General features: G+C 37.2%; 2 protein-coding genes across 2 annotated transcripts; one reads left to right on the plus strand and one right to left on the minus strand.

Moving 5' to 3' along the window:
• Positions 1 to 13,280: 13,280 nt before the first annotated feature.
• LOC103321178 (rop guanine nucleotide exchange factor 1-like) lies at positions 13,281 to 16,328 on the minus strand. Its single transcript, XM_089046920.1, has 5 exons — positions 15,916 to 16,328; positions 15,543 to 15,659; positions 14,795 to 15,333; positions 14,065 to 14,418; positions 13,281 to 13,790 (listed from the first exon to the last, which is right to left on the minus strand). The coding sequence occupies exons 1-5, from the start codon at positions 16,208 to 16,210 to the stop codon at positions 13,443 to 13,445; spliced, it is 1,653 nt and encodes a 550-aa protein (XP_088903046.1). The 5' UTR covers positions 16,211 to 16,328; the 3' UTR covers positions 13,281 to 13,442.
• Positions 16,329 to 22,775: 6,447 nt separating this feature from the next.
• LOC103321374 (uncharacterized) lies at positions 22,776 to 24,824 on the plus strand. Its single transcript, XM_089044414.1, has 4 exons — positions 22,776 to 23,064; positions 23,298 to 23,378; positions 23,473 to 24,023; positions 24,453 to 24,824. Exons 1-4 carry the CDS (start codon positions 22,776 to 22,778, stop codon positions 24,822 to 24,824), a joined length of 1,293 nt encoding a protein of 430 aa, XP_088900540.1.
• Positions 24,825 to 26,370: the final 1,546 nt, after the last annotated feature.

Genomic DNA, 26,370 nt, shown 5'->3' on the forward strand with positions numbered 1-26,370 from the left:
AGTTTTTAAACGCATTCTCAATTTTAGAATATTACTAGACTCAATAGAATCTGTATTTGATTGAGTATCAGACTGTGTTTCTAAAAGGCGGATGACCTATGACTTTAACTCAGTTTTTCAAAGTTGTTCATTTTTAGCTAAGCATTTCTTCTATTTTTTCAACTGAGAGGACGTCTTAAGGCAAACTTAGGGCTGTAAATCTTGGAATTGGACTAGAGCTTTTCTGCAGACTTAATGGTAGGCTCAATAGGCAAGGATTTATCAATTTTTGTTTCAATTTTATCTAACTGTTTTCCTATAGTAATAAGACTCTGATTTGTATAGTTATTACATTCTATAAGGCGTTTATTGGGCTCATCATTTGGATCTATTAACAAATGGGCTTGCAATGACATTCCTAGAACCATGTTTAATTTTAATTGTTTCTGCAGGAGGGGTGACTAGATATTACTTCAGATTGGTCTAATTTCATCCATTTTTCTTTGGTTATAGTTTTTAATTGAGGATAGTAACGGCTTTCTATAAAATCAAGATAAAAGATTTCTTTTTTCTCAGACCTCATATAATTTTTCCATTCAAAGCAAATATTTCTTGTCTTTTACAAGCATCAGGGACTAGTTGATGATATACGTTTCTTCTAGGCTGATTAATGGGGTCATGCAAATGTTTATCTAGGGCTTTCAATCAATTTTAAACTTCTCAACTTTTCTAAGGACTTTTAATTGATTATCTAGACCATACGCTTGGGCTGCAGCTAATTCACTTGCTATGAAATCAGATTGAGTAGGAGACGGGGGGAGACTCCGGTTTAGGCTCATTTATAGGCGGAGCATTATAACAAGGATGACTTACTTGGGCCTTTTTTCTCAAAGATTCTAACTTTAAATCTATAAGAGCACGTTCAATTTCTAAGTCTCTTTCTTGAATAGAAGACGAAGCTGAAGAATTTCTAGCAGGCTCATGACGCTTAGAAGGACTTGGTAGTGCAAATTCTGTAATTGTACATTAGACTTAGGTTGATTACCAAAATTAATCTTAGCACTTTGTACCATCTAGATATTGCAGTATGTAATCTAAATTATTTAGACTACGCTGTATAGGTGCAAAGTTGAGACTCAAGTTAACTAACGTCCCAATCTCTAGGCAAATTAATCTCAGACCATCTAATTGTATGAGGGATACTTATATTAGCATCAGGTGTATGCGGCTTTGTATTAATAACGTCTGATCTCTAGGACTTATCTGGTTTTGAAAATTCATATTTGTACCTGTAACTTTATAATAGATTCTGTAAATTAAAGCTATAGGCTGGGTACCAGGCAAAACATTATAACCAGAAGTTTTAATATTCAAAGTTAGTTTTAAGAATATGTGGATCATTCAAACTGATAGTAAAATTAGGATAACAATCAAAATGTACAGGACCATTGCAAAGACTCGATTCAATCATACAAGCACGGAATCATTAACATCTGTAAATCTAGCATCACGTAAGCATAGCGAGAATAGAAGCTTGTAAGCCTAATCTAGTTAATGGCGATAACAGCACTGTACACAGACCAACATCGCAGAAAATTATTACCATCATGCTTATGTTTTTTTATTGATCAAATCAGTAATTGACAAGAACTCATGTCTTTACTTAAAGCTACAAATTTTACATTCATGACGATTACATAAATGAGGCTGAGGCCTCATATAAAAAATATAACTCTAGTAAGAAAAGTATGCTCAGCAAAGCAAACCTAGTACAATAATTTTAGGTAACTTTAACTCTGGACGCTTTCCTTACCGACGGCTTTCACTTTCACGGATGCTTTTCACTTTACTCAGGTGCTTTTACTTTTACTTATTCCTTCAAAGATCCAACTTTAGTTTTGTTTGGCATGGTGACTCAATGTCGGAATTGAGATCATGCTAAATAGGCTTCAGTAGGGTCTTGACCATGGGGATAGTCGTGAGACCATCTCATCCACGTCGTGGACTGGGGCTCGAAGGCGGCCGTTTGATCGATAGCCTTGGTGGAGAAGGACTTCGGGATTCATTGCTTCAAAATCATCATCTGATTTCTTGACAAATTTTTGACTTAAAAGTAAGCTGTCGTTTAGCTAGATCTTTCAGCTCAACTTTAGTTTTTCCTTGTGAAATTGGGAAGGCCCGGGAAGAAGAAAACAGGCTTAGGCTCAAAGCTTAGGAGGTAGTGCGGAAATCTCTGTAGAAATATTCAGTATACGGTGGACTTCAAGCAGTCCCACCACTAACAGAGAAAAATGTCGAAAAGAGATCTCTTCTCCCAATCTGCATGATAGTTCCATTTCATAATCCAGAGGATCTTATAGCGAGTTAAAAATAACAAGGGTGTAGGAAAAATAGATCACGCTCAGGAAGCTTAATTGAGCGGAGAGAATGTAGTAATAAGCTCATTGATTGCGTAAGGATGATATCGAGAAGCGGGACCATGAGTATCCCACGGTGAAGAAACAGATGGGGAAAGCTGAGTCATTTTAAATTTATTATCAAAATTTATAAACCAAGAATGTGAGAACTCAGGGGTTTGGTGTAGGAAAATATAATAGAAGGACTCAACATAATCTGCATAATTGTATTGAAGTTTGGAAGGAAGGGTTCGTAATTCATAGGGGTGAGGACCCCAACTCTTTTGACTCAGGACTTGATAAAGGTACAAGGAGTGATAAATAATTTTTTGGGGATCAACTTTATCTCGTATAGGCTTAATGTCTACAGATTTTGTTTCATGAAGAATTTCTCTGTAAAATTTTAAGGACTTATAAGGACTATGGGGAAGAAAATGAAAACCAGGAGGAAAATGATTAAAAGCAATTGCAGTAGGACTCATGATGCAGAATATGGGGCTCAAGAACAAATAAATTAGTAGTGCATTTAGAAACATAAGGAGAGTCTTAGGTCTAAATGTAGAAGAAGAACAAGAGGAGCTTGCATTTGGGGAGTAAGGAAGGATCATAGCTAGATGTAGAGGCAGGTCAGGTAGTTGGGTGCCGGCTTGCTCAGGTAGAACCTAAAGGGTTGAATATTAGTTAGAGAATGGGACATACCAGGATAAGGTGTAATAGATGCAGGCTCAAGTTTAGAAGAAGAAGAAGATGCAGACTCATGTTTAACAGAGGTAAGGGCTCAAGGTTGCAGGGAGATTCTGGGTACTGGGGGCTCTGGATTGCTAATCTGTTGTTCTTTATTCTTATCTTTTTCTTTCATTTTTCTGCCATAATTGTCCAATGTAAAAACTCTCGGGTAAGAAAATCAGGAATAGAATTCTCACTACCTTTAATAAATTCAATATCAAAATCGAATATACTCAAAAAGTGCTTGCCATCAGGCAAAAATCTGTTTTGATGCAATGTTTTGAACATCTTTTTCAAGAACATGTTTAGCGATTTGCAATCAACACGAACAAGAAATTTTGATTCAATAAATCATCTTGAAATTTAGTAATGCATAATACAATAGCTAGTATTTCTTTAATAGTACTATAATTATACTGCATGACTTAGACCAAGTACCAGAATAGAATCGGACAATTTGCTCGAGAAGAAGTAGAGTAATTTTCATTAAGAATACCACCATATCCTATATGGCAGAAGCATGGCATCTCAACAATTTTAAAGGAACTTAGTAGGAATGCCAAGACAAGGAGGTCTTAACATGACTCTTAACTGTTAACAAGCTCAAGATGAATAGAAGACCAAGGAGGAGGATTAGCTTGTAATCTATCAAACAAGGCTTACATTGTTTTCTCAGATTCTTATAAAAATCAGAAATATAATTGAGTGATCCTAAAAATCGTTGTAATTGATTCTTATCAATAATTTGATCAGGAAACTTATCAGCAAATTGTATGGATCTATCTATAGGCTGTATTTGTGATTGACTTATATTAAATCCAAGAAATCTAATATGCATTTGGAACAACTTAATCTTCTTAGCAGAAACAACCAATCCATTTGTTTTTATGACATGCAAAAATTTATATAAATGTTTCCAATGCTGCTCAATAGACTCAGAGAATATAAGAACATCATCAATATAAACAATGGCAAATTGGCTATAAGAATTAAAAATTTCATTCATTATATTCTGAAATTCACTAGGAGCATTTTTCAAACCAAAAGGCATGACATTCCACTCATAATGACCAAAGGGAGTAACAAAAGCAGTCTTATATCTATCTGATTCAGTAATTTGTATTTGCCAAAAACCACTTTTCAAATCAAATTTAGAGAATATAATAGCTTTACTCAGGCGATTAATCAAATCTCTCTTATTAGGTATAGGGTATCTAATCCATTCAAGAACATATTAAGAGGCTTGTAATTAATAACTAGTCGAGGAGATCCTCGTTCTAACTCTGCATTCTTTTGTACATAAAAAGCAGAACAAGACCAAGGAGACTTACTACGTCTAATTATATTTTTCGTAACAAATCATTTATCTCATTTTTACAAAATTCTAACATTTCAGGACTCATTTGGATAGGACGAGCTTTAGTAGGTATATTTTTTTCGGAGAAATTCTGTATATAAGGCAAACTTACAATATGATTCTTTCTATGCCAAAAAGCAGAGGTAAATCAGAACATACATCAGCAATCAATTTCGTTTCAAAATCTTTAACTGTTTTTGCATTGTAGGTGAACTTAGCTGAGATTCAATGCGCTTATTTTTAACTTCTTCCTGTAAGTATTTAATTTGATTAGTTTTGTCAAGAATCACAGATGTTGTTATAGATGTAATACTTTTTTGTGCAGTCTTTAACTCATGTAACTCAGCTCGAGTAAGAAATTCAAACTTAACGCTTTCACCTAAAGGACAGGCAACAACTCCATCAAATTCAACTTGTAAAGGATATAAGAGACTTATAAAAGGTAAACCTAGGATTACTTTATCAGTTATATTTTTGACTAAAACAAACGAAGTCTTAAAACACACTTTATTTTGGCAGATATGGGCTTTAGGAATCTCATAATTCAAGTGTAGCATTTTACCAGAAGCAGTACTCAAAGATTCAGATTGATTTTGTATAATATTTAGTAGGAATCAATCCTTCTTTTATGCAGTTCAAATCAGCACCAGAATCAAATAAGGCAATAGTATCAAGCTCAAAATCTTTAATAATTATAGTAATTTTAGAATACCATTTTCTAAAAGGAATATGATTAATTAAACTAATATTGTGATCAGTTTTCTCATTTTCATCAGAATGGGTAGGGCTTCTGGCTCGACTATCAGACTTAACCAAATCTTTTTCTAATAACGAATTCAAATTTTGTCGGATATCATAATTCTCAGTTTGTAATTTATGACTTAAATGTCGTAATTCAATTATTTCCTTCTTTATGGCTTTTACCTCAGAGTGTAGATCATGCAAAGTAACATCTTTTTTCTTATGAAACCTTTCTAATGTAGAATTTAGACTTATAACAGAAGAAGGTTGGGCTGTATTCGTATGACCTATAATTTTTCTTAATTTCTTTAAATAATCAGATTTCAACTCAGGGTGTTCTATTTTACTAATCAGCTCTAATAATAATTCTTCTTGTTCTTCCTGTTTGGTTAACACAGAAATAGACTTAAGGGTATTACAACACTTATCTTTACATCCTAATTGAATATTAGGAGAACTCATGTAGGACTCAGAAGACTCATAAACAGACTCTGAATTACTAACCATAGTTACGTCTTCGGACTTGGAATCTTTAATTCCATGACTTTAATTAATTTGTCTTTATCTGCATCCGTGATCTCAGAATCGCTTAATAGTGTCTTTCACTTTACACTTATTAGCATAATGACCAAACTTTTGACATTTAAAACATTTAACTTTACTCATGTCGGTTCTTTTTTAAAGTTTCTACTTTTATTCTTTCTTTTAGGCTTATCGCACCATCTTTCTTAAAGCGGACTTTTCTTATAAAACTCATCATTAGATTCAGTAAAATGTCTTTTACGCTTATAATGACGCTTTTTTACGCAGATGACTAGGAGACTTAAGCTTATGTTTTCTAGAAGGAGGAGTATACAAACCATATTGTTCACAAAAATTCCTAACTCATATCTTGCAGATTTCCTATCAGACTGTATTTGCTTATTTATTTTCATGTCAATACACATTTTCATACCTTCTTGATTAATTATACTGATTATATTACCATAAGTCAGATTATCGTAATCTATATGACCTAATTCATTACTTAAAGCAGTTCTAATTTTATGCGCAAACAAATTAGGCAATCCATTTATAAACTTTTCTTTCCAAAAAGCTTGATTACTATCTTCTCTCAGCATTACACGGGAAATAAAAACATCTTTATACCACCTGAAATCACTTAATTGCGGACATCTTAAATTACTCAGATTGATCATGTATTCTAGACTGTGTATGACTCGGAGTACCTATAAAATGCTCAATTATTGTATAAAGCAAAGTATTAACACTGTCTTCTATACCTTGACCTATATTTTCATCAAACAAAGGCAGACCTTCAGCGTTTAATTTTACGGCATGTATAATATTATTTCGGGATTCATCAGTTAAATGCTTATCCCACCACGATCTTAGAGTTCCTGTAAAACCAGTTTCTAACAAGGGAATTATCTCAGATTGTCTTAAATGATGATTAGTACTGTAACTATTAGCAACCATGGACATGTGGGTTAATTTATTCATAATTTCGAGTTCAGACAGACCATCTATATTCCATTCATATAATTTATCAGGAGAAACAGAGAATTGACTTAGATTATTTCTTTCTTCAAATTGAATATCAGGCGGTGTAGGCTTAGGATACCAGTTTCTGGTTAGGCTAATAGGATTAGTTAATTTCTTGACTTTTAACTCTGATTCTAGTTCTAAGTTTTTAAACGCATTCTCAATTTTAGAGATATTACTAGACTCAATAGAATCTGTATTTGATTCAGTATCAGACTGTGTTTCTAAAAGGGCGGATGACCCTATGACTTTAACTCCAGATTTTTCAGTTGTTCGCTTTTTAACTGCTTAAGCATTTCTTCTATTTTTTCAACTGTAGAGGACGTCTTAAGGGCAAACTTAGACTGTAAATCTTGGAATTGGACTAGAGGCTTTTCTGCAGACTTAATGGTAGGCTCAATAGGCAAGGATTTATCAATTTTTGTTTCAATTTTATCTAACTGTTTTCCTATAGTAATAAGACTCTGATTTGTATAGTTATTCTGTTCTATGAGGCGTTTATTGGGCTCATCATTTGGGTCTGTTAACTTAAATGGGCTTGCAATGACATTCCTAGAACCATGTTTAATTTTAATTGTTTCTGCAGGAGGGTGACTAGATATTACTTCAGATTGGTCTAATTTCATCCATTTTTCTTTGGTTATAGTTTTTAATTCAGTAGGACTGTAACGGCTTTCTATAAAATCAAGATAAAAGATTTCTTTTTTCTCAGACCTCATATAATTTTTCCATTCAGCAAATATTTCTTGTCTTTTACAAGCATCAGGGACTAGTTGATGATATACGTTTCTTCTAGGCTGATTAATGGGGTCATGCAAATGTTTATCTAGGGCTTTCCAATCAATTTTAAACTTCTCAACTTTTCTAAGGACTTTTAATTGATTATCTAGACCATACGCTTGGGCTGCAGCTAATTCACTTGCTATGAAATCAGATTGAGTAGGAGACGTAGGGGGAGACTCCGGTTTAGGCTCATTTATAGGCGGAGCATTATAACAAGGATGACTTACTTGGGCCTTTTTTCTCAAAGATTCTAACTTTAAATCTATAAGAGCACGTTCAATTTCTAAGTCTCTTTCTTGAATAGAAGACGAAGCAGAAGAATTTCTAGCAGGCTCATGACGCTTAGAAGGACTTGGTGTAGGCAGTTGCTGTAATTGTACATTAGACTTAGGTTGATTACCAAAATTAATCTTAACTGTACCATCTAGATATTGCTGTATGTAATCTAAATTATTTAGACTACGCTGTATAGGTGCAGTTGAGACTCAGTAACTAACGTCCAATCTCTAGGCAAATTAATCTCAGACCATCTAATTGTATGAGGGATACTTATATTAGCATCAGGTGTACGGCTTTGTATTAATAACGTCTGATCTCTAGGACTTCTATTCAGGGCTTGAAAATTCATATTTGTACCTGTAACTTTATAATAGATTCTGTAAATTAAAGCTATAGGCTGGGTACCAGGCAAAACATTATAACCAGAAGTTTTAATATTCAAAGTTAAGGTTTTAAGAATATGTGGATCATTCAAACTGATAGTAAAATTAGGATAACAATCAAAATGTACAGGACCATTGCAAAGACTCGATTCAATCATACCAAGCACGGAATCATTAAATACTGTAAATCTAGCATCACGTAAGCATAGCAGAATAGAAGCTTGTAAACCTAATCTAGTTAATGGCTTAGCAGCAACCTGTACAAGACCAACATGCAGAAAATTATTACCATCATGCTTATGTTTTTTAATGGCATCCAAATTCAGTAATTGACAAGACTCATGTTCTTTACTTAAAGCATACACTTGTTCTACAGTTTTAACATGTGTAGTTGTATTAAAAGCATTCAAAGACCATTTTTTTCTGTAAATATTTTTATCAGGTACTTTAGGTATATTCCAATCACGAAAATCTAATTGCTCATTATCATCATTAGAATTATACTCAAATTGTTCTTCATTTACTATCTCAGGTAGACGTCCTATAGTGGTTCTAGAGCTGCTCGAACTACAAGAATTTGTTCTAAAGAGGCGACTCATCTTACTCAGGTGTATGGGGTTGGAAGAATGAAGAAGAAGATAAATAGTGACTCCTAAACCTTACTGTTTGTTCTAAAAGAAACCTATCAGTAATCTTCCTAATTTTCTGCTCCTGCCCACCTATGCGCCCTACCCTCGGGACTTATCGACTGGAAAAAGGACTCACGGGTCAGACCTTAAGGAAGAAAACCAAGAAGTAACTTAAAGAACAAAAGGAAGAAAAGAAGAAACCAAAAACTTCAACTCAGAAATCCTAAACCAGCCACTTGGGTTGGATGAGTTGCGACTTAGACAAAATTCTTACAACTCTTACGGCTCTGATACCAAAAGGGCTAGAACAGAGAGGATTAAGATAGACTGTAAGAAAACAAACGTATAAGAATAATCGCAGTTTATGCACAAATTAATCTTTATCATCTAATTGTATGAGGATACTTATATTAGCATCAGGTAATGCGAGGTGACTAGATATTACTTGATTGGTCTAATTTCATCCATTTTTCTTTGGTTATAGTTTTTAATTCAAGAGGACTCAGAACGGCTTTCTATAAAATCAAGATAAAAGATTTCTTTTTTCTCGGACCTCATATAATTTTTCCATTCAGCAAATATTTCTTGTCTTTTACAAGCATCGGGACTAGTTGATGATATACGTTTCTTCTAGGCTGATTAATGGGGTCATGCAAATGTTTATCTAGGGCTTTCCAATCAATTTTAAACTTCTCAACTTTTCTAAGGACTTTTAATTGATTATCTAGACCATACGCTTGGGCTGCAGCTAATTCACTTGCTATGAAATCAGATTGAGTAGGAGACGTAGGGGGAGACTCCGGTTTAGGCTCATTTATAGGCGGAGCATTATAACAAGGATGACTTACTTGGGCCTTTTTTCTCAAAGATTCTAACTTTAAATCTATAAGAGCACGTTCAATTTCTAAGTCTCTTTCTTGAATAGAAGACGAAGCAGAAGAATTTCTAGCAGGCTCATGACGCTTAGAAGGACTTGGTGTAGGCAGATTCTGTAATTGACTTTACACTTATTAGCATAATGACCAAACTTTTGACATTTAAAACATTTAACTTTACTCATGTCGGTTCTTTTTTTAAAGTTTCTACTTTATTCTTTCTTTTAGGCTTATCAGACCATCTTTTCTTAAAGCGGACTTTTCTTATAAAACTCATCATTAGATTCAAGAAATGTCTTTTACGCTTATAATGACGCTTTTTTACGCAGATGACTAGGAGACTTAAGCTTATGTTTTCTAGAAGGAGGAGTATACAAACCATATTGTTCACAAAAATTCCTAACTCATATCTTAGATTTCCTATCAGACTCAGATTTGCTTATTTATTTTCATGTCAATACACATTTTCATACCTTCTTGATTAATTATACTGATTATATTACCATAAGTCAGATTATCGTAATCTATATGACCTAATTCATTACTTAAAACAGTTCTAATTTTATGCGCAAACAAATTAGGCAATCCATTTATAAACTTTTCTTTCCAAAAAGCTTGATTACTATCTTCTCTCAAAGATTACACGGGAAATAAAAACATCTTTATACCACCTGAAACGAAATTGATTGCTGATGTATGTTCGATTTACCTACTCGCTTTTTGGCATAGAAAGAATCATATTGTAAGTTTGCCTTATATACAGAATTTCTCCGAAAAAAATATACCTACTAAAGCTCGTCCTATCCAAATGAGTCCTGAAATGTTAGAATTTTGTAAAAATGAGATAAATGATTTGTTACAGAAAAATATAATTAGACGTAGTAAGTCTCCTTGGTCTTGTTCTGCTTTTTATGTACAAAAGAATGCAGAGTTAGAACGAGGATCTCCTCGACTAGTTATTAATATATATATATATATATATATATATATGTCTCCTTATGGAGAAGAATAAAAAAAACCTAATACATTCAAACCATATTCATATTTTAGCATGGTATCAGAGCTTGGTTCTCTTGTGACATGTGCTTGCGTTCTTCTTGAAATTTAAGTGTTCTCCTCCTTCCTCTTAAAGGAGGGAGGGGGAGTGAAAATGATATATTTATTGACGTATCCCCATTACCTTGATGTATTCCCATGAAGATACTGCATATCTCTTTACTCTGATGACCCATTCTCTTCAGGGGAGAGGGGGAGTGAAGAGAAGTTGTTTTGTCTCTAAGCCCTTATATCAAATTTCTCATATTCAAATCCAAAACCCTAAATCAAATTCCTCATATTTGTCCCCAAATTCTCATATCACATCTTACTTCCACCGAAATGTCAGGAACCCCTACGATTCTCCATCTTATTGCAGACTACGTAAGCATGCGGTCACTCCCGCTTATCCTACATCCTGACTCTTGCTTCTATCACCACCACCAAAGGTTCTACTTTTCATACTGAGGGGACTTTTTTCTTCCTGCAGCTAATGGGCTAGGCTGTTATAAAAGAACGGACGAGAGACTGTCCCCTTTGCCTGGTTCGAAAATTAATCCCCAAAATACCTCGAAAGAGTAGCAAAATCTTAGGATATATTTTGGCTATCTTCACCGATCAGAATAATGGTGACTTACAGATGATTTTGGCATGCTTTCAGATAGTCTTTTAGCTCAGCATGAGTGACATATGGCATGGGAGCAAAACCAACATAAGTTTAGCACTAAGAGAGAGATTAGGCTTAGTTTATGAGAAAAGAAAGTATTAAGGTAAGGAATGAGGTGTTTTATGCGGAATTTTGAAAGGAAAAAGAAAAGCAGAGTTCTTCTGGCAAATGCAAAAAAATAAATTGAGAAGAAAGTGAATAAAGGCACGAGGTAGTTAGATTTTAGTAAGTTAGAGAAAGTTTGTCCTCAATTTTGAGTTGCCTCTGGGTAGGGGAAGCATCGATTTATAGTCTGAAATCACAATTCTTCAAGAAACCCTAATGGCTTCTACTTATTTTGGCTAAGCTTTTCCTCATTTCTCCTCCTTCCTGATTTATCTTGGCAAAATTGCCTCTGCTTATTTGCACAAATTCAGTGAGATTTGGGAGCTCAATGTCCCCTTTCCCATAGTGCAAAGGGGAGCTTCTCTTCTGGTTCTGCTTATTTCCTTCCCCGCCTGGCTAAACTGATGAAGGAAAGGAAGTGAAAATATATGCTCCCTAAGGGTGCTGACAAAGATGCAAGCCAAAGATTCCTTAGTTCTTTGGGCGTTTCTAGCTTGAACTTGCTCTCAGCAGCTTTGCTAGGAGTTTGCCAACTCTTTCATGTGTTTTCTATTTTTCAAAAAAGCCGAGGCTTTTGTGGGTTATTTTGGGATTTTATATGGGCCAAGGTGGTTTCCTACAAATGGGCCTTTTGTGGAACATTGGGCCTCTTGATTGGGCTTTTTTTTGCTGAGTTATTTTGCTTTGACTTTGGGCTACTTTTCTCTCGGCTACCTACACGTTTGGGCCTAAGAAATGGGCTTGAGTCTCGAGGCTCCCAAGCAACCCGAGACTTTCCATTTCTCGCCCATCAATAGGTCTCATGCCGATTTATTACATCGCCATACCACAACCCACTCAAGCAAGCCCCTGTCCGAGTGGCTTGGGCCCACTTAGCTTGTAGCGTGGTTGAGTGTGAGATAACAATTTCATGCTTGGCATGCTTTAATTCATCGTCCTTGCGATGTTTAATTTTTGCATGGGCCTGTACACTGTATATTTTATCTCAACCTCGCGAATTTATTTATTTAGCGGGCACGGAATTGCAATTTGCATGTGGTGGATTTTGCACTATGCTTTACACTTTTTCCTAATGGATCGTCGCTTTTGGGCCGATAATTTATTCGCCTAACTATGTATTTTTGGGTCTCAACACATACGTGCTCCAAGACCAGATATTGCATATGCTGTGAGTGTGGTTAGTCACATACATTCACCCAGTGTTTCTCATAGGAATGTAGTTGATCGGATCTTAAAATACTTAAAGTCAGCTCATGGGAAAAGATTAATGTTCTCAAAAAATAGAGATATTAAAGTTGTTGGATACATGATGCGATTGGGCAATGGTTCTATTACAAAAAGACGCTTTACTTCATGTTATTTTACATTCGTAGGAGGTAACCTAGTCACTTAGCGAAGTAAAAGCAAAATGCGATTTCTCGTCTAGTGCAGACAGAGTATCGAGGAATGGCTCACGAAGTTTGTGAATTATTGTAAATTAGAAGATCAACTGGTAGATATTTTAACCAAAGCTGTTTGTGGAAAAATATTTCATGACTCACTTACCAAGTTGGGCATTGGTGACATATATGCATCAACTTGAGGAGGAGTGTTGACGTGAGTCTCCTAATTAATTAAGGAGATTTACTTCCTTGATTAATTAAGGGATTTACTTTCCTATTTTTTATATAAGTGATAAATCATTATACAATTAGGAAATACTTTCCTAATTCTTTACTATATCTAATTCCTTATAAGACCCTCATGTAAACTCCTATATATATCTCCTTATGGAGAAGAATAAAAAAAACCATATTCATATTTTAGCAACCATATTCTTATTTTAGCATATGTATACCTTAACTTGCTCATCCATCAGGTGGTTGAGCAAACCATCTTTTAATTAGCTACAAAGTACATACCGTGACAGAGAAGTTGGCCAACATTAGTTACTTCAAGATCATCAGAAAGTTAATTTTTCTAACTTGTCATCCAACGCGTCACTAAAACTAGTCTTCTTTATTGGTTTATGTGTCCTTCTACCAGGGCTTCTAGTTGTCTGATTGATATGATCCAACGCTGGTAATGCAATTGAAGTATGGTGAACTGAGAATGGACTGGGTGATATCCTTTTCTGTTTTGACATAGCACCACCAAACCTTCCCTGGTCATACAGAGACACAGACTCTGAAGCTGCCCGTTGTTTCGTGGCATCATCTACATATAGCAGATCATCAATCCTTGCCATTATGTTGAACGCCAAGCTCTCCATCACCCTAGAATAGCTCTCAAGGACTGATTGCCCCACATCCTGCAATATATCATTCATTTCATTAGCATGTAAAAAGCTCAACAAAACTAGAGTGGATATACATCATCTTCAAACTCAGACTCCTCATTTTTGACATACAATCTCTAGTCTGGATCTGGAGTACCAAATTAGTCAATCCTATGGTTTCAATATTTATGTTCATATTTTTTACTGTCAAAATGAAATGTTAGAAACGGCAGGCATGGTGCTTGACCTGATCAACTATCTTTTCTTTCTTTCCAAGCAAAGATGATGAATCTTTTTGGGCTTATACCTTGTTGTACTGAATCTTGTTCATGTCCAGAGCGGTCTGCGGGAGGCCAGGGAACCGTATCCTTAGGTTCTGTAAGAGCGAATCAGCCCGATGCGCTAGAAGCTTGTTTTTTTCTGTGTCACTGACAAAGCCTTTGACCTTTCCTCCCCAGGATGACTTTCCAGTATTCACAAGAGTTGGATGGCATTTCAGGTGTTTCTGCTTCCAAATGTGCGCAGCAGCCTCAATCCGGTTTGCTATTTCCAGAGTGGTGTATTCTGATGAGAGGTCCAAGTAATCAAGAAGACATTCTGGGGAGAACCGATCAGCAGCTATAAAACGGTAAATGATTTCGCCTAAACAAGCTTTGGCACTCTGGGGAAATTGGTAGAGTGATGTCAACATATATTGTGGTAATAAATCAGATAAACAGAGAAAAGAGAATCAAACATGACTTAGCCGTGTGATTCCTAGGCCGTAACTGGAAAGGATAACTAAAAGCAAAATACTTTGTCATTGTGCAGCAGGAAATAAGAGCAATAGAAGGAAGTGAGAGATATGAATATGAAATGCAAACATGACACCATACTTTAATATCTTGACAATCTAGACCTTAATTATAGAACTGTTTTCGAAAAAGCAACAAGAAAATAAATTTATCACTGTGTATCCTGTGTGTGCATGATCTTAAAATTCATAACATGATTGATCATGCATAGGAATAGATATAAAGGAATAGTTTCCTCCTTACCTTGGGCAAACTCTCCAAATAAGCGTCATGGATTTCCATTTCAGCCAGCACACTACTATTGATCGCCATTGCAGCCTTAAGGATCTGATTTGTGCATTCCCTACACTGTTGCAGTGTCTTCCTCGCATTCTCAGAGAGACCATTTGGGGGAACCTTAGGGAATGGGAGCCACCACTTCTCTTCTTGCCTGATTGAAGGTCTATTGGAAGAGGAAGACAGGGGAATTGTTTCACCATCATCAGAATCAGCAATAATTATACCTCGGTCAACATAGTAAAACTGAGAATCATGGAATCCGTCAAGAATGCTAAGCAGCATCGCATCTAGTTTCTTGAGTGCCGGCAGGTTTACATATAGATCAGTGCGGGGCCGAGTGACCATAACCTCGAAGGTTCCACCACCAGGGAATTCTTGTATTGATGGTATGAGCTCAACAATAGAATCACTTACACACAAAAGCCAATCCATCTCCCGGCACCACATTGCCTTCTTCTGGGGTGCCAATGGCTCCAACTTCCACAACTCCCCAAACACAGTGGCTGACAAAGAAGCCAAATGAAAAGAAACATAAAACTAATTGGACAATTGAAGGAGAAACATAAAACAATGATTATACTCCTCTGTTCTGTTTCTTTATAATATAACTATGCTTCTTCTGTATTCAATCAAGTCAAGAAGACGGGGGTTGGGGGAAAATTGTAAGGAAACGAGTAACGGAAAACCCAAGAAGACAAGAATTTGTACAAACCGGAGAGATTTGTGATGGCATTGGAAATAGCAAGAGCCGTACAGACTCCCTTGCCTCCACCTGACATGTCTTCTCCAAGCAGAAGCTTTGCAAACCGCTCCTTCATCAATTCAGCTTCTGCAGATAACACAAATATAATCTATTTAATGTCAAATTCCGCAGCTGCACTCTAAGTAACAGGAATGTGTGGAAAGAATAGCAAAATTTCATACGTTTTTTGCCCCAATTGGAGCGAAAAAAGAGACAATCATACAAGTTCCAAGCCTTAAAATGTTGCCTACTCGCATATAAATTAATAAGAACCGGAACAAATTTTGCATTACAATTGTAACTTTAAAGAATTGCAAAGATTTCCAAAGTAAAGCACACTGACCGGACAACTTGGTCTCAGGTTTCTCAGCCTTGGTCGCCGGAATGACGACATGTCGTCCACCGACCGCCGGAAACAAAAAGGGTATAGGCGGCTGTTGCTGACAAACAAAAATGTCAGCGAAATTGGGTCCGGATGGAGGGGAAGAAGTCAAAGAAGTGGAAGCAGCAGCAGGAGCTTCGTGCCGACAAGAAAAGTCACTGGTGGAGCTTTCGGACTCACTGACGTCTGCACTCAAGCTGTAGCTCTCGAACCTCTGACTCAACTCATCTTCAGAGGAGATGCAGATGCTCCCCATTGATATATCAATCAAACTCAAACCCCAATATCTCTCTCTTTCTCTCCGCCGAGGAAAAAGGACAGTGGAAAGATCAAAGATTAAACTACCTACGGTGCTCTGCTCTCTCCCTCTACCGTTATAGCTTTCTTGTATAAATTAAGTGTCTGTCTGGTCCCACGTAGGGGACAAAGCAGGTTGCTCTTTATTTGAGTGGATGGATTGGTATATATCTACTATTTACCCACGTGTTGTTCTGAAGCTTGCTTGCTTCTTTGCACGCGCTGAGATACCTTGGAATTGGATGATTGGATCTAAAAATTATAATTGCTTTATTTTTTTCTTATCTGGAAACAAGTAACATATAAATAATAATTTCGCAGTTGGCCTTTGGTCAGGGTCGTAAATTGCATTGTACGGACAGAATTGGTTTTTTTCAAGTGTTCAATTTGGTCGTCTCTCTCTCTAGTCACTCACTAAATTACTAATCAAGAAATGAAAATGGCGATTATTTGGTGCACCAAAGAGTTCAGTGGGGGCTTTCTTAATCGATTTGTTTAAGGAAAACATGGCTTTAGCCTAAGTTTTTAACCATTGAGGTTGAAGTTAATCTAAAACTAACTCTTCAAGTAATGTTCTAGTTGCTCATCAACATAACAGGAGTTACTTGATTTGTTAAACTTAAATAGTAAGATAGTTTCAGTGGATGCATCATGCATGTTTGTAATCAGATTCTTTGTCATTTGTGTGATGTCATCTTTCCCAGTTCCCACTTCTCATGGGCCATGCCATCCCATCCCCAACGACATAAGAATTGAATTTAGCTTCCAGTCAACCCATTTCAACGTTAACAATCCAATGGGTTAGTCCGGCAGACGTTTTCAAAGCCCATATGGGAATGTTTTATGTCCAAATGTTTTTCGCCGTATGGATGATGGATCAGTCAGTGTTAATCCAACTAGTTGATTTGCTTTTGCTTTGATTTTTGGGTAAATTACTCAAATGGTCCTCAAACTTATACTTGATTTATATTTTGGTCCCTCAACTAAATTATTCGCTTCAAATGGCCAATCATTCTTTATTATTCGCTCCAGTGGTCTTACCGCCTAATTTTCTGTTAGATTTAACCTAATTTTAGGGTAAATAATGACCAATTTGCCCTCATATTTAACAGAAATATTAACAGAATGTAACGGTATGACCAATGGAACGAATAATATAGAATTGATGGACCATTTGAACGAATAATTTAATTGAGAGATCAAAATATAAATCGAGTATATGTTTGAGTAATTTACCTTATTAATTTGTGTGGATGAGGTTTGATCGCTTTTTAAAGGGCTAGGCCACTCAAAATTATGGCGACATAAACCACACATAATAAGCACACATTAGCCTACATTCTTCTTGGCAAGTAACGCCCAAGAAGCATTGATGCCTCGAGGTTCCAACTTCCAATGGGCAAAGGTTTTGACTCGGCTGCCAATTGATAAAATTTGACTTTAGGACTTTTGTTAGAGCATTTCCAAGAAGCAGCTGGGGGAGGGAGGGGGGAGAAAATGGGGTTTCAAAGAACACAAAGCTGCCAGTATGTAGGTGTGGGCCCCAAAGAAAAATTTGCTCGGCTAGCCCTTGGGGAGGTCCACCGAGCAACTAAACTCGCTTTTGGTCGAATACGACGTCACGACGACGCCAACAAATTTTTAACGCTAGCGCGTAACGACGCGCTCAACCTTAAAAATTTGACGCGCTTCACATGACCCGCCAACGGGTCTATTCCACGTGGCGCCGCACCGGTCAGTCCGATCACCTTTATTCCAAATCCAACGCTTCATTTTTCGCGAATAAAAATGAAAAAATCTAAGTCGCACTCCAACGGCTCTCTTCCACGTGGCGATGCTCGGGCGCCCGATGAAGTTCTTCCAAAGAATCCAACGGCAGCTTGTTCAATCCGCCAAAAATAATGAAAAAATGAAAAAAATTTGAAAAAATACCCAAAAAAATACTGATGTTTTTTCCTATAAATACCAACAAATACTCTTCACTTTTAACACCACCTCTTCATACATTTTCTTATCATTCTACCATTATTCACTTTGTAGTCAAAAAAAATTTCACTTTGAAGTTGAATTTTTCTAGAAAAATTTATGGGTTCTTCTAGTGAAACCGGAGGGGCATGGAGTGTCATGGAAGATGTTAGCTTGTGTGAGTCTTGGCTCCACATTAGTCATTGTCCCGTATCGGGCAAATGAGATGAAATTCTGTCATATGTGGAAAAAATTCATCAGTGATTTTGTGAAAGGGTAATTGGTTCGACCTGTGATAGATCAGGCACTATCTAGTAGGTGGAAAATTCTTAACAAAGAGTTGGGGAAATGGAGGGATGCCCTGGCAAAGGCGATGGATAACCATAGAAGCGGGGAAAACCTTACTAGTGAGGTAAATTATTTGTAATTTTTGTTTTATTAATTTCTATGTCTTATTTAAGTTTATTTAAATATTTCTTGTAATTTATATATTTTGTTAATATTTCTTGTATTTCCAATATTAATATGAATGTTTGTTGCAATATTTTAATTTTGTTTTTCATTTCTAATAAATTGTTAAAGTTTCTTGTATTTCCATTATTATTTTTTTATAATTGTTGCATTGCCAATAATTTTTAAAGTTTCTTGCATTTTCATTTTTTTTTATAGACTATACAAGCACAAATGTTTTTTGGTGCTACTGGGTAAGGAAAAAAAAGTTTCAACCATACCCATTGTTGGGAGGTGGTGAAGAATTGTAAGAAATTCCAAATTATTCCAACGGGTCCGACGGTAGTCTTGAACGAGACGCCACTTCATGAGACACCGGCAACCGCTTCGCCTATGGATTCCCCGATGAGTCAAGACTCACCTATCGAAAAAGAGCCGAGGCCTATTGGGAGTAAGGCAGCGAAGGCAAAGAGAGGGAGTAATTCTACCAAGTCATCATCTAAATTTTTGGAGGAACTTTCAAAGATGCAAGCCATGAGAATTGAAATGGACATGAAACAACAAGAGCACGATAGGGCAATTGATGTAGAAAATGCAAAAGAAAGGGAGTATGTACGCCAACAAAGGGAGTATGCACGCCAAGAAAAGATTGAAAATAAGGATCGGGAAACAATGGCCATGGATACAACCCATATGTCCCCTGAAACGAAACAATATTGGAAGCTAGAACGAAGAGATGTTATGAGACGAAGACTTTTTCGTGACGATGAACCTAGCAACACGGATTGGTTAAATGATCAAAACAATTAAGTTAGTTTGCTTGCCTTTCATTTCATTGTACCATTAAATTAGTTTGCTTGCCTTTCATTTCATTGTATTTTTTTAAAAAAAAAACACAGTTGGTGGTAATTCATGTATTTTATGTTATGAGTTGTATTGATTTTCTTGTAGTGAATGAAGAAAATATTCAACAAAATTCCTTTTTATTCAAAACATTCCATACATAAAAAGCAAACCACAACCAAAGCATAAAAAATAAATAAACCACAACAAAAGCATAAAAAAACAACAAAGCATAACTAAAAATACAACATAAACATAATGCACTAAAAAAACATCTTCACTTGACTTCATTGACCTTCATTGCCTTTCACCGCCCACAAATGTTCCATCAAGTCAACTTGACGGTGTTCGTGAATATACGACGATTGCATCTCCGTATAGCGCTCAATCATAATGATGCATGAAAGTACCGCTCTAACCAACGGATCATGCTGCAATGGTTTCCATTTGGCCCCATAGGTTTTTCATAAATTCGTGTTAAGGTCGTGTTCATGGGATCTGGCTCATACACATCATCAACATCGTAATCATACTCATCTTCCACAATCATGTTGTGGAGGATGATACAAGTCATCATTATACTTCGAGTACCTCCCAAATAGACGCTTGCGCCCGATAATAGCCCACCGAGCTTGAAGGATACCAAAGCACCTATTCACATCTTTTCACCCCTCTTGATAGGCAGCAAAAAAATTTTCCTTCCGGGATCGGGATGTGGAATTGATTTCACAAATGTTGTCTATCTCGGGTAGATACCATCAGCTAGATAATACCCGTTCTGATACACGGTATTATTGACTTCATATGTGATATTTGGGCATTCACCTCTCAAAATATCATTGAACACCGGGGATTGACCCAGGACGTTCAAATCATTTTGAGAGCCGGCAACTCCAAAGAAGGTGTGCCAAACCTGGTATCAAAACCGGCAACCGCCGAGGATGATGCTTTTCTGCCCTTTCCGATTACCATAATCCCCTTGCCAAGCAGATGGACAATTTTTCCATTGCCAGTGCATGCAGTCAATGCTACCAATCATTCCAGAAATCCACGAGACTTAGCTTTTGTAGAAGCCGTTGCAGGTCCCGGTGTAGGTCTGCGCAGGTAGTCCATGGTGTACAAATTTTCCATTGCATCACAAAATCGCACCAAGCTCTCCAAAATAGTGGACTTCCCCATTCGGGCAATCTCATCCACCTGATCGCAGATGACCCATACGCCAACATTCAGTATCACAGCTGTGAACTTTTGCTCGAAGCAGCCCCAAATCTCCAGCACAATTTTTCTTTTGAACAAAGTAGTCATCATAATTGCAAATATCATGCATGACTTTATTGAACAAATGGGGTTGCATTCTATATCTTGCTCGAAAATGAACATCAGAGTACAGAGATTGTGGGATAAAATAATCTTCCAGAAGATTCTTACCCCGAGAATGTCTATGTCTATCCACATTCGATGCCCGGCCTTCTCGTGAACCACGACGGCTCTGGTTTTCTTCCTCCATCAAAGCAACGGCCACACCAAGTTGCTCATCTAGTTCTCTCTGCGCCTTTTGCTTGCAGCTCTTCTGCGATTCTTGCTCGCCTTTCTCGCTCTTGCCTATCCAAAACATCTTCCATGTCTGACATTGAGAATGGAGAATGAAATCTAAAATCTGAGAAATGAAATCTAAAATATGAGAAATGAAGATGTAGAGAAGATATGGTGTGGGAGGTATGAGCTGAGCCTCTGTTTTATAGAAAAATTTAGACAGATAGAGATGACACGTGGCGCAATTTTAGAGGATGAAAATCTTATCTGAAATTTGAAATTCAAATGAAATTTGGAATTGGAAATGTATCTGGAATTTGAATTTCGAAATGTATCTGAAATTCAAATTTTGAATTTATCTCAAATTTGAATTTTGAAATGTATCTGAAATTTGAAATTTATCTAAAATTTATCTGAAATTTGAAATCGAAAATCTTATCCGATATGAATAGTATTGACACGTAGGAACCCAAAAATCTTATCCAAAAATATTATCCAAATTAATTGTTTAAATAAACAAAGTTGTGAAAAAAAAAAAAATGAATAGTAATTGCCATGGCAAGGGGCTAATCATTGAAACACACATTTCTGAGCTTAGGCAGCCACTATTCACTTGAATAGTAATCGCTTAGGGCTCCTTGCCATGGCAATGGGCTAACTGGTGGAAGTGCTCTTACAAACGAAAGTTGAGTAGAATGAGAGAGAAAGAAAGCCGAAAGATTACTGGGTTTTGCGTCGCACATTTTGCATCTTTTCTGATTGATCGATACCTTTGAGCTATGGCTGAGGGCTTTCCTGGATTGGTCGAAAGATATCGAGGGTTACCAAGCGTATAAGGTCGTTAGAAGATCTGAATGCAGATTGCGATGAGGAACTCATCCCAATGGTAAACCTAGGGCTGGAGGTCGACACGACTTCAGAGTCACCCCATTTATGAAGAATGCCAGCTTTCGTGATAGACTTATGAACCAAGTGAACCTAACCAAAAACACTGGTATTGCTGTGGATTCCTTGGAGGTAGACTATGTAGATCTGACTGATGAAGATGATGTCGAGATATCACGTGGTACGTGAGGCCCAAGTATCCAATTTTCAGATCGAGCGATGACCCATTTTTGCCAACCTTAGAAGAATGCCATAATCATCAAGCTTTTGGGTCGCTCGCACACCTACAACTACCTTCGTGACCGACTGCAGCAAAAGTGGAATCTGAAGGGTCAATGGAAGCTCGTCGATCTCGTCAATGACTACTTTGTGGTCTAATTCGATCTGGAAGAGAATTTGAACTATGTACTGACGGAAGGATTGTGGATTATCTATGGGCAATACCTAACCCTTCAGAAATGGTGAACTAGGTTCTGCCCTGCTACAACGCACATCACCCGTATGGCAACCTGGATCAAAGTATCCGCTATCCAATTGGAATGCTTTGATGTCTGGGCTCTCAAGAGAATTGGTAATTTATCGTAAATTATCAAAATTGATGCTCTTACCACAAGCCAGAACAGAGGTAAATTTGCTCGACTCTTTATTGAACTAGATATGACTAAGCCTCCGGATGCCTTTATACAAATCAATCAAATTTGGTATAACATTGAGTATGAAGGGTTGCTAGATATCTACTATCATTGCGGACTATATGGACATAAAAGTGATAACTGTACGGAAAGAAGGAAGCCTACTATGATATGCCTAAAGGGAATCGATCCACCCAAGTGGGACAAGATACCATTATGGAAAAGGAAAGTGGTGAAGATGTAGTGGAGAACTTGAGGGGCTCGTGGATGAATGTTCCACCTAGAAGGAAAACTAATACCGGTGCAAAAATTTTGGGTGGGGAAAGTAATAGCCTTAAGCCCCATGGCTCTCGTTTTGATGCTCTTGAGAGGATTACTGATAAGTTTGGAACAAAAACCAAGGAGGCATTTGTTGACGTCATCCCAACCAATAAGGTGACCAATAAGATTAATTATGATGTTTGGGTGAAAATATGGACCAAGTCTAACAAAGCTAAAGGTGGAGGTAGACCGGCTATGAAATATATCTCAAACAGGAGTATGGCTTCAAGTTACAGAGGGGCAACTGATTAGCAGAAAAAAGTGAATCCTAAAGACAATACTCAGACTGTAAAATTGAACAAAGGAATGCTTGACACAAGCATGTTGCAACCTTCCCAAGCTACTAAAGGGGCTTTTATCTTTAGACGCCAACCATTGACGCTTTAGCCTCTGATGCAATTGATAGTTTATGTACAGTGAAAGGCATGGACCTTGCTGAAGGTCAAGATCACACCATTGGCGAAGATGGGGTAAATCTTGTTGGTTTGCCTGATATAGGTATGCCGCTTGGTCTGTAATGGATGGGTTTAGCCCCCAGGTTAACTGTAATATCAATAATCTTTTATGGATATTTTATGATAGAATGCTATAGGTGCATCAAGCACCAAATTCAAAGTGAATATGATGGAACTCATTAAAATTCAGTCTATTGATATTTTGTTTGTCTGCGAACCTAGAATTGGAGGAGATAAGGCCCTCAAAATGGTTAAATCTTTGGGTTTCTCGAATTTTGAAGTGGTGGATCCTACTGGATTTTCTGAAGGTCTTTGGCTTCTCTGGAATGCCAATAAAGTGAATGTTGAAATTATTGGTACCTCAGACCAAACTATTTCCGCGTATGTCTCTTGGTATGGTCGTAGCCTTTGGATCTTTACTGGAATATATGCTAATCCTTGCTCCACCAAAAGAGCAAAATTATGGGAGTACTTGAATTTTGTTGCTAACTGTCACCAAATGTCTTGGCTTATTGCTGGAGATTTTAATGACATGATCAAAACAAATGATAAAATGGGGGGAATCCCATTACACCGGCTCAAGGGTTTTAAAAAGTGGTTTGATGAGAATAACATGATTGACTTGGGCTATTCTGGCCCTAAGTTCACTTGGACTAATAACAGAGTCTTTGAACGAATTGATAGAGCAGTGTGTAATATGCAGTGGAGGCAACAGTTTGCTGAGGCCTTTGTTCAACATCTCCCAAGGACAAAATCCGACCATTGTCCCATCAAAATTTGTCCGAAGTCTTGCGTTATGTCTTGCCCAAATCGAAGACCCTTCAGGTTTGAAGCGATGTGATTAAAGCATGACCAGTTCCATGATTTTATTTTGCAGCAATGGGATCAAGGGTTTGGCCTGGCCCTTGCGAAGTCTCATAGTTTGGTGGAACCTCTAAAGCATTGGAACATTGCTGTTTTTGGCCATCTGAAGCAAAGAAAAACTTGATTACTAGCTCGTCTCAATGGTATCCAACGAGGTATGTGTCATAGACCTATTAGATTTCTCACCCAACTGGAGGAATCTCTCTCAATTGAATACAATATCATTTTAAACCAAGAAGCCTTGTTTTGGCAGCAAAAGTCAAGAGTCAAATGGCTACAAGAGGGTGATCGAAATACTAAGTTTTTCCACCTCTCCACTATTGTTAGAAGACGCAGGAACAAAATCGAAAAACTGAAGAACAATGTTGGAGTTTGGGTAGAGGAAGCTATTGAGCTAAAGAAGTTCGCGATTGACTACTTTATGGGGCTTTTCTATTCAAACCAGCCAGATAACACCAATCCTCCCATGTCTAAGCTATTCCCCAGCCTAAGGGAGGTTGAGCTCAACCCCTTAGTGACTAGTATTAATATCAATGAGGTCAAGGAAAGTCTTTTCAATATTGGTAGCCTGAAAATCCCGGGAGTGGTTAGGTTTCCTGCTTGCTTCTATCAAAATCAATGGTAGCTTTGTGGTAATGATATTTTCGACCTTGTCATCGAAGCGTTCAGGGAATGCCGAATCCTCGAAGGTTTGAATGCCACTTTGGTAACTCTCATCCCTAAAATAGATAACCCTATGTCTATGATGCATTTTAGACTAATTAGTCTTTGCTACACTCTGTACAAGGTATATATCTGATAATATTCTGATTGCTCAAGAGCTCATGTTTAAATTCAGAAATACTAAAAGGAAAAAATGTTTTATTGCTTGGAAGATTGACCTTTCTAAAGCCTATGACAGATTAAACTAGAGTTTTATCATGACAATTCTTAACGAAGTCGGTTTACTTGCAAATCTCATCAAGCTGATCATTCATTGTGTTTCTTCTGTTACATTTATCACGTCTGCGTCAATGGGGAGCTCACCGAGACTTTCACCTATAAGAATGGCATCCGTCAGGGAGACCCTCTCTCCCTCTACCTCTTCGTTCTTTTAATGGAGAAGTTTTCTCACCTCATAGTGGAAGTAGTGAAGAATTGCAATTAGAAACCTGTGAAATCCTCCCATGGTGGCCCTTATGTCTCCCATATGTTCTTTGATGATGATTTGATTCTTTTTGCAGAAGCTACTCCCCGACAAGCTCATATTATGAAGCAGTGTCTGGATGACTTTTGTAGAGCCTCGGGCCAAGTTGTCAATTTTGAGAAATCTTCGATTTATTGGTCCCCAAATATTAGCAAGGAATTAGCGTATGATATTAGTCACATTTGTGCTTCATCTCTTGCGAATAACTTGGGTAAGTACCTAGGGATGCCCTTACTTCACTCTCGGGTAACCAAGACTACCTACAATAACTGTTGACGAAGTGCATGCCAAACTTGCTTACCGGAAAAGCAGAGTCCTTTTCTACAAGTAGAGCAACTCTAATCCAAGCCGTCACCTCCGTTATTCCTGTTTTTGCCATGCAAACTGCCAAGCTTCCCATGAGCATATGTGATGAGTTGGATAAATTAAACCGCAATTTCTTTTGGGGAGGTAGTGATAAAAAGACTAAGGTTCATCTTTGTTAGTGGGATCACAGTGCAGACTCTAAGAGTAAAGGGGTCTGGGTTTCAAAAAAACTCACGACATGAACAAAGTCCTGCTAGCTAAAATTGGTTGGAGACTTTTAAAAAAGGATAAGGGTTTATGGGCCCAGATTTTTGAGAAAAAATACCTAAGGGGCCACTCCCCTTGTGATACCAATTTACTTCTCAAACAAAATTGCTCTCCCACCTGGAAGGGTATTGTGCTTAGGAAATGGGACAATATTAACTTCTGGAAGGATAAGTGGATTGCCGATGAAGCTCTTATCGATATGGTGGAGGTTAGCCCTGATTCTAGTATGGACACTATAGTCTCTGACTTTTTTATGGATGGTTGGTGGGATATTGAAAAGCTGAGAAGCATGCTCCTTGAAGAGTGGGTACATAAAATTATTTGTTGCCCTACTGACTTTGGGGGTACTCTGGAGGATTGTCAAAATTGGCAAACTACTTCTAATGGTCTTTTTTCTATCAAGTCTGCTTAT

This window comes from Prunus mume, linkage group LG2 (genome assembly GCF_029339155.1).
Source record: "Prunus mume cultivar Tortuosa linkage group LG2, ASM2933915v1, whole genome shotgun sequence".
NCBI lineage: Eukaryota > Viridiplantae > Streptophyta > Magnoliopsida > Rosales > Rosaceae > Prunus > Prunus mume.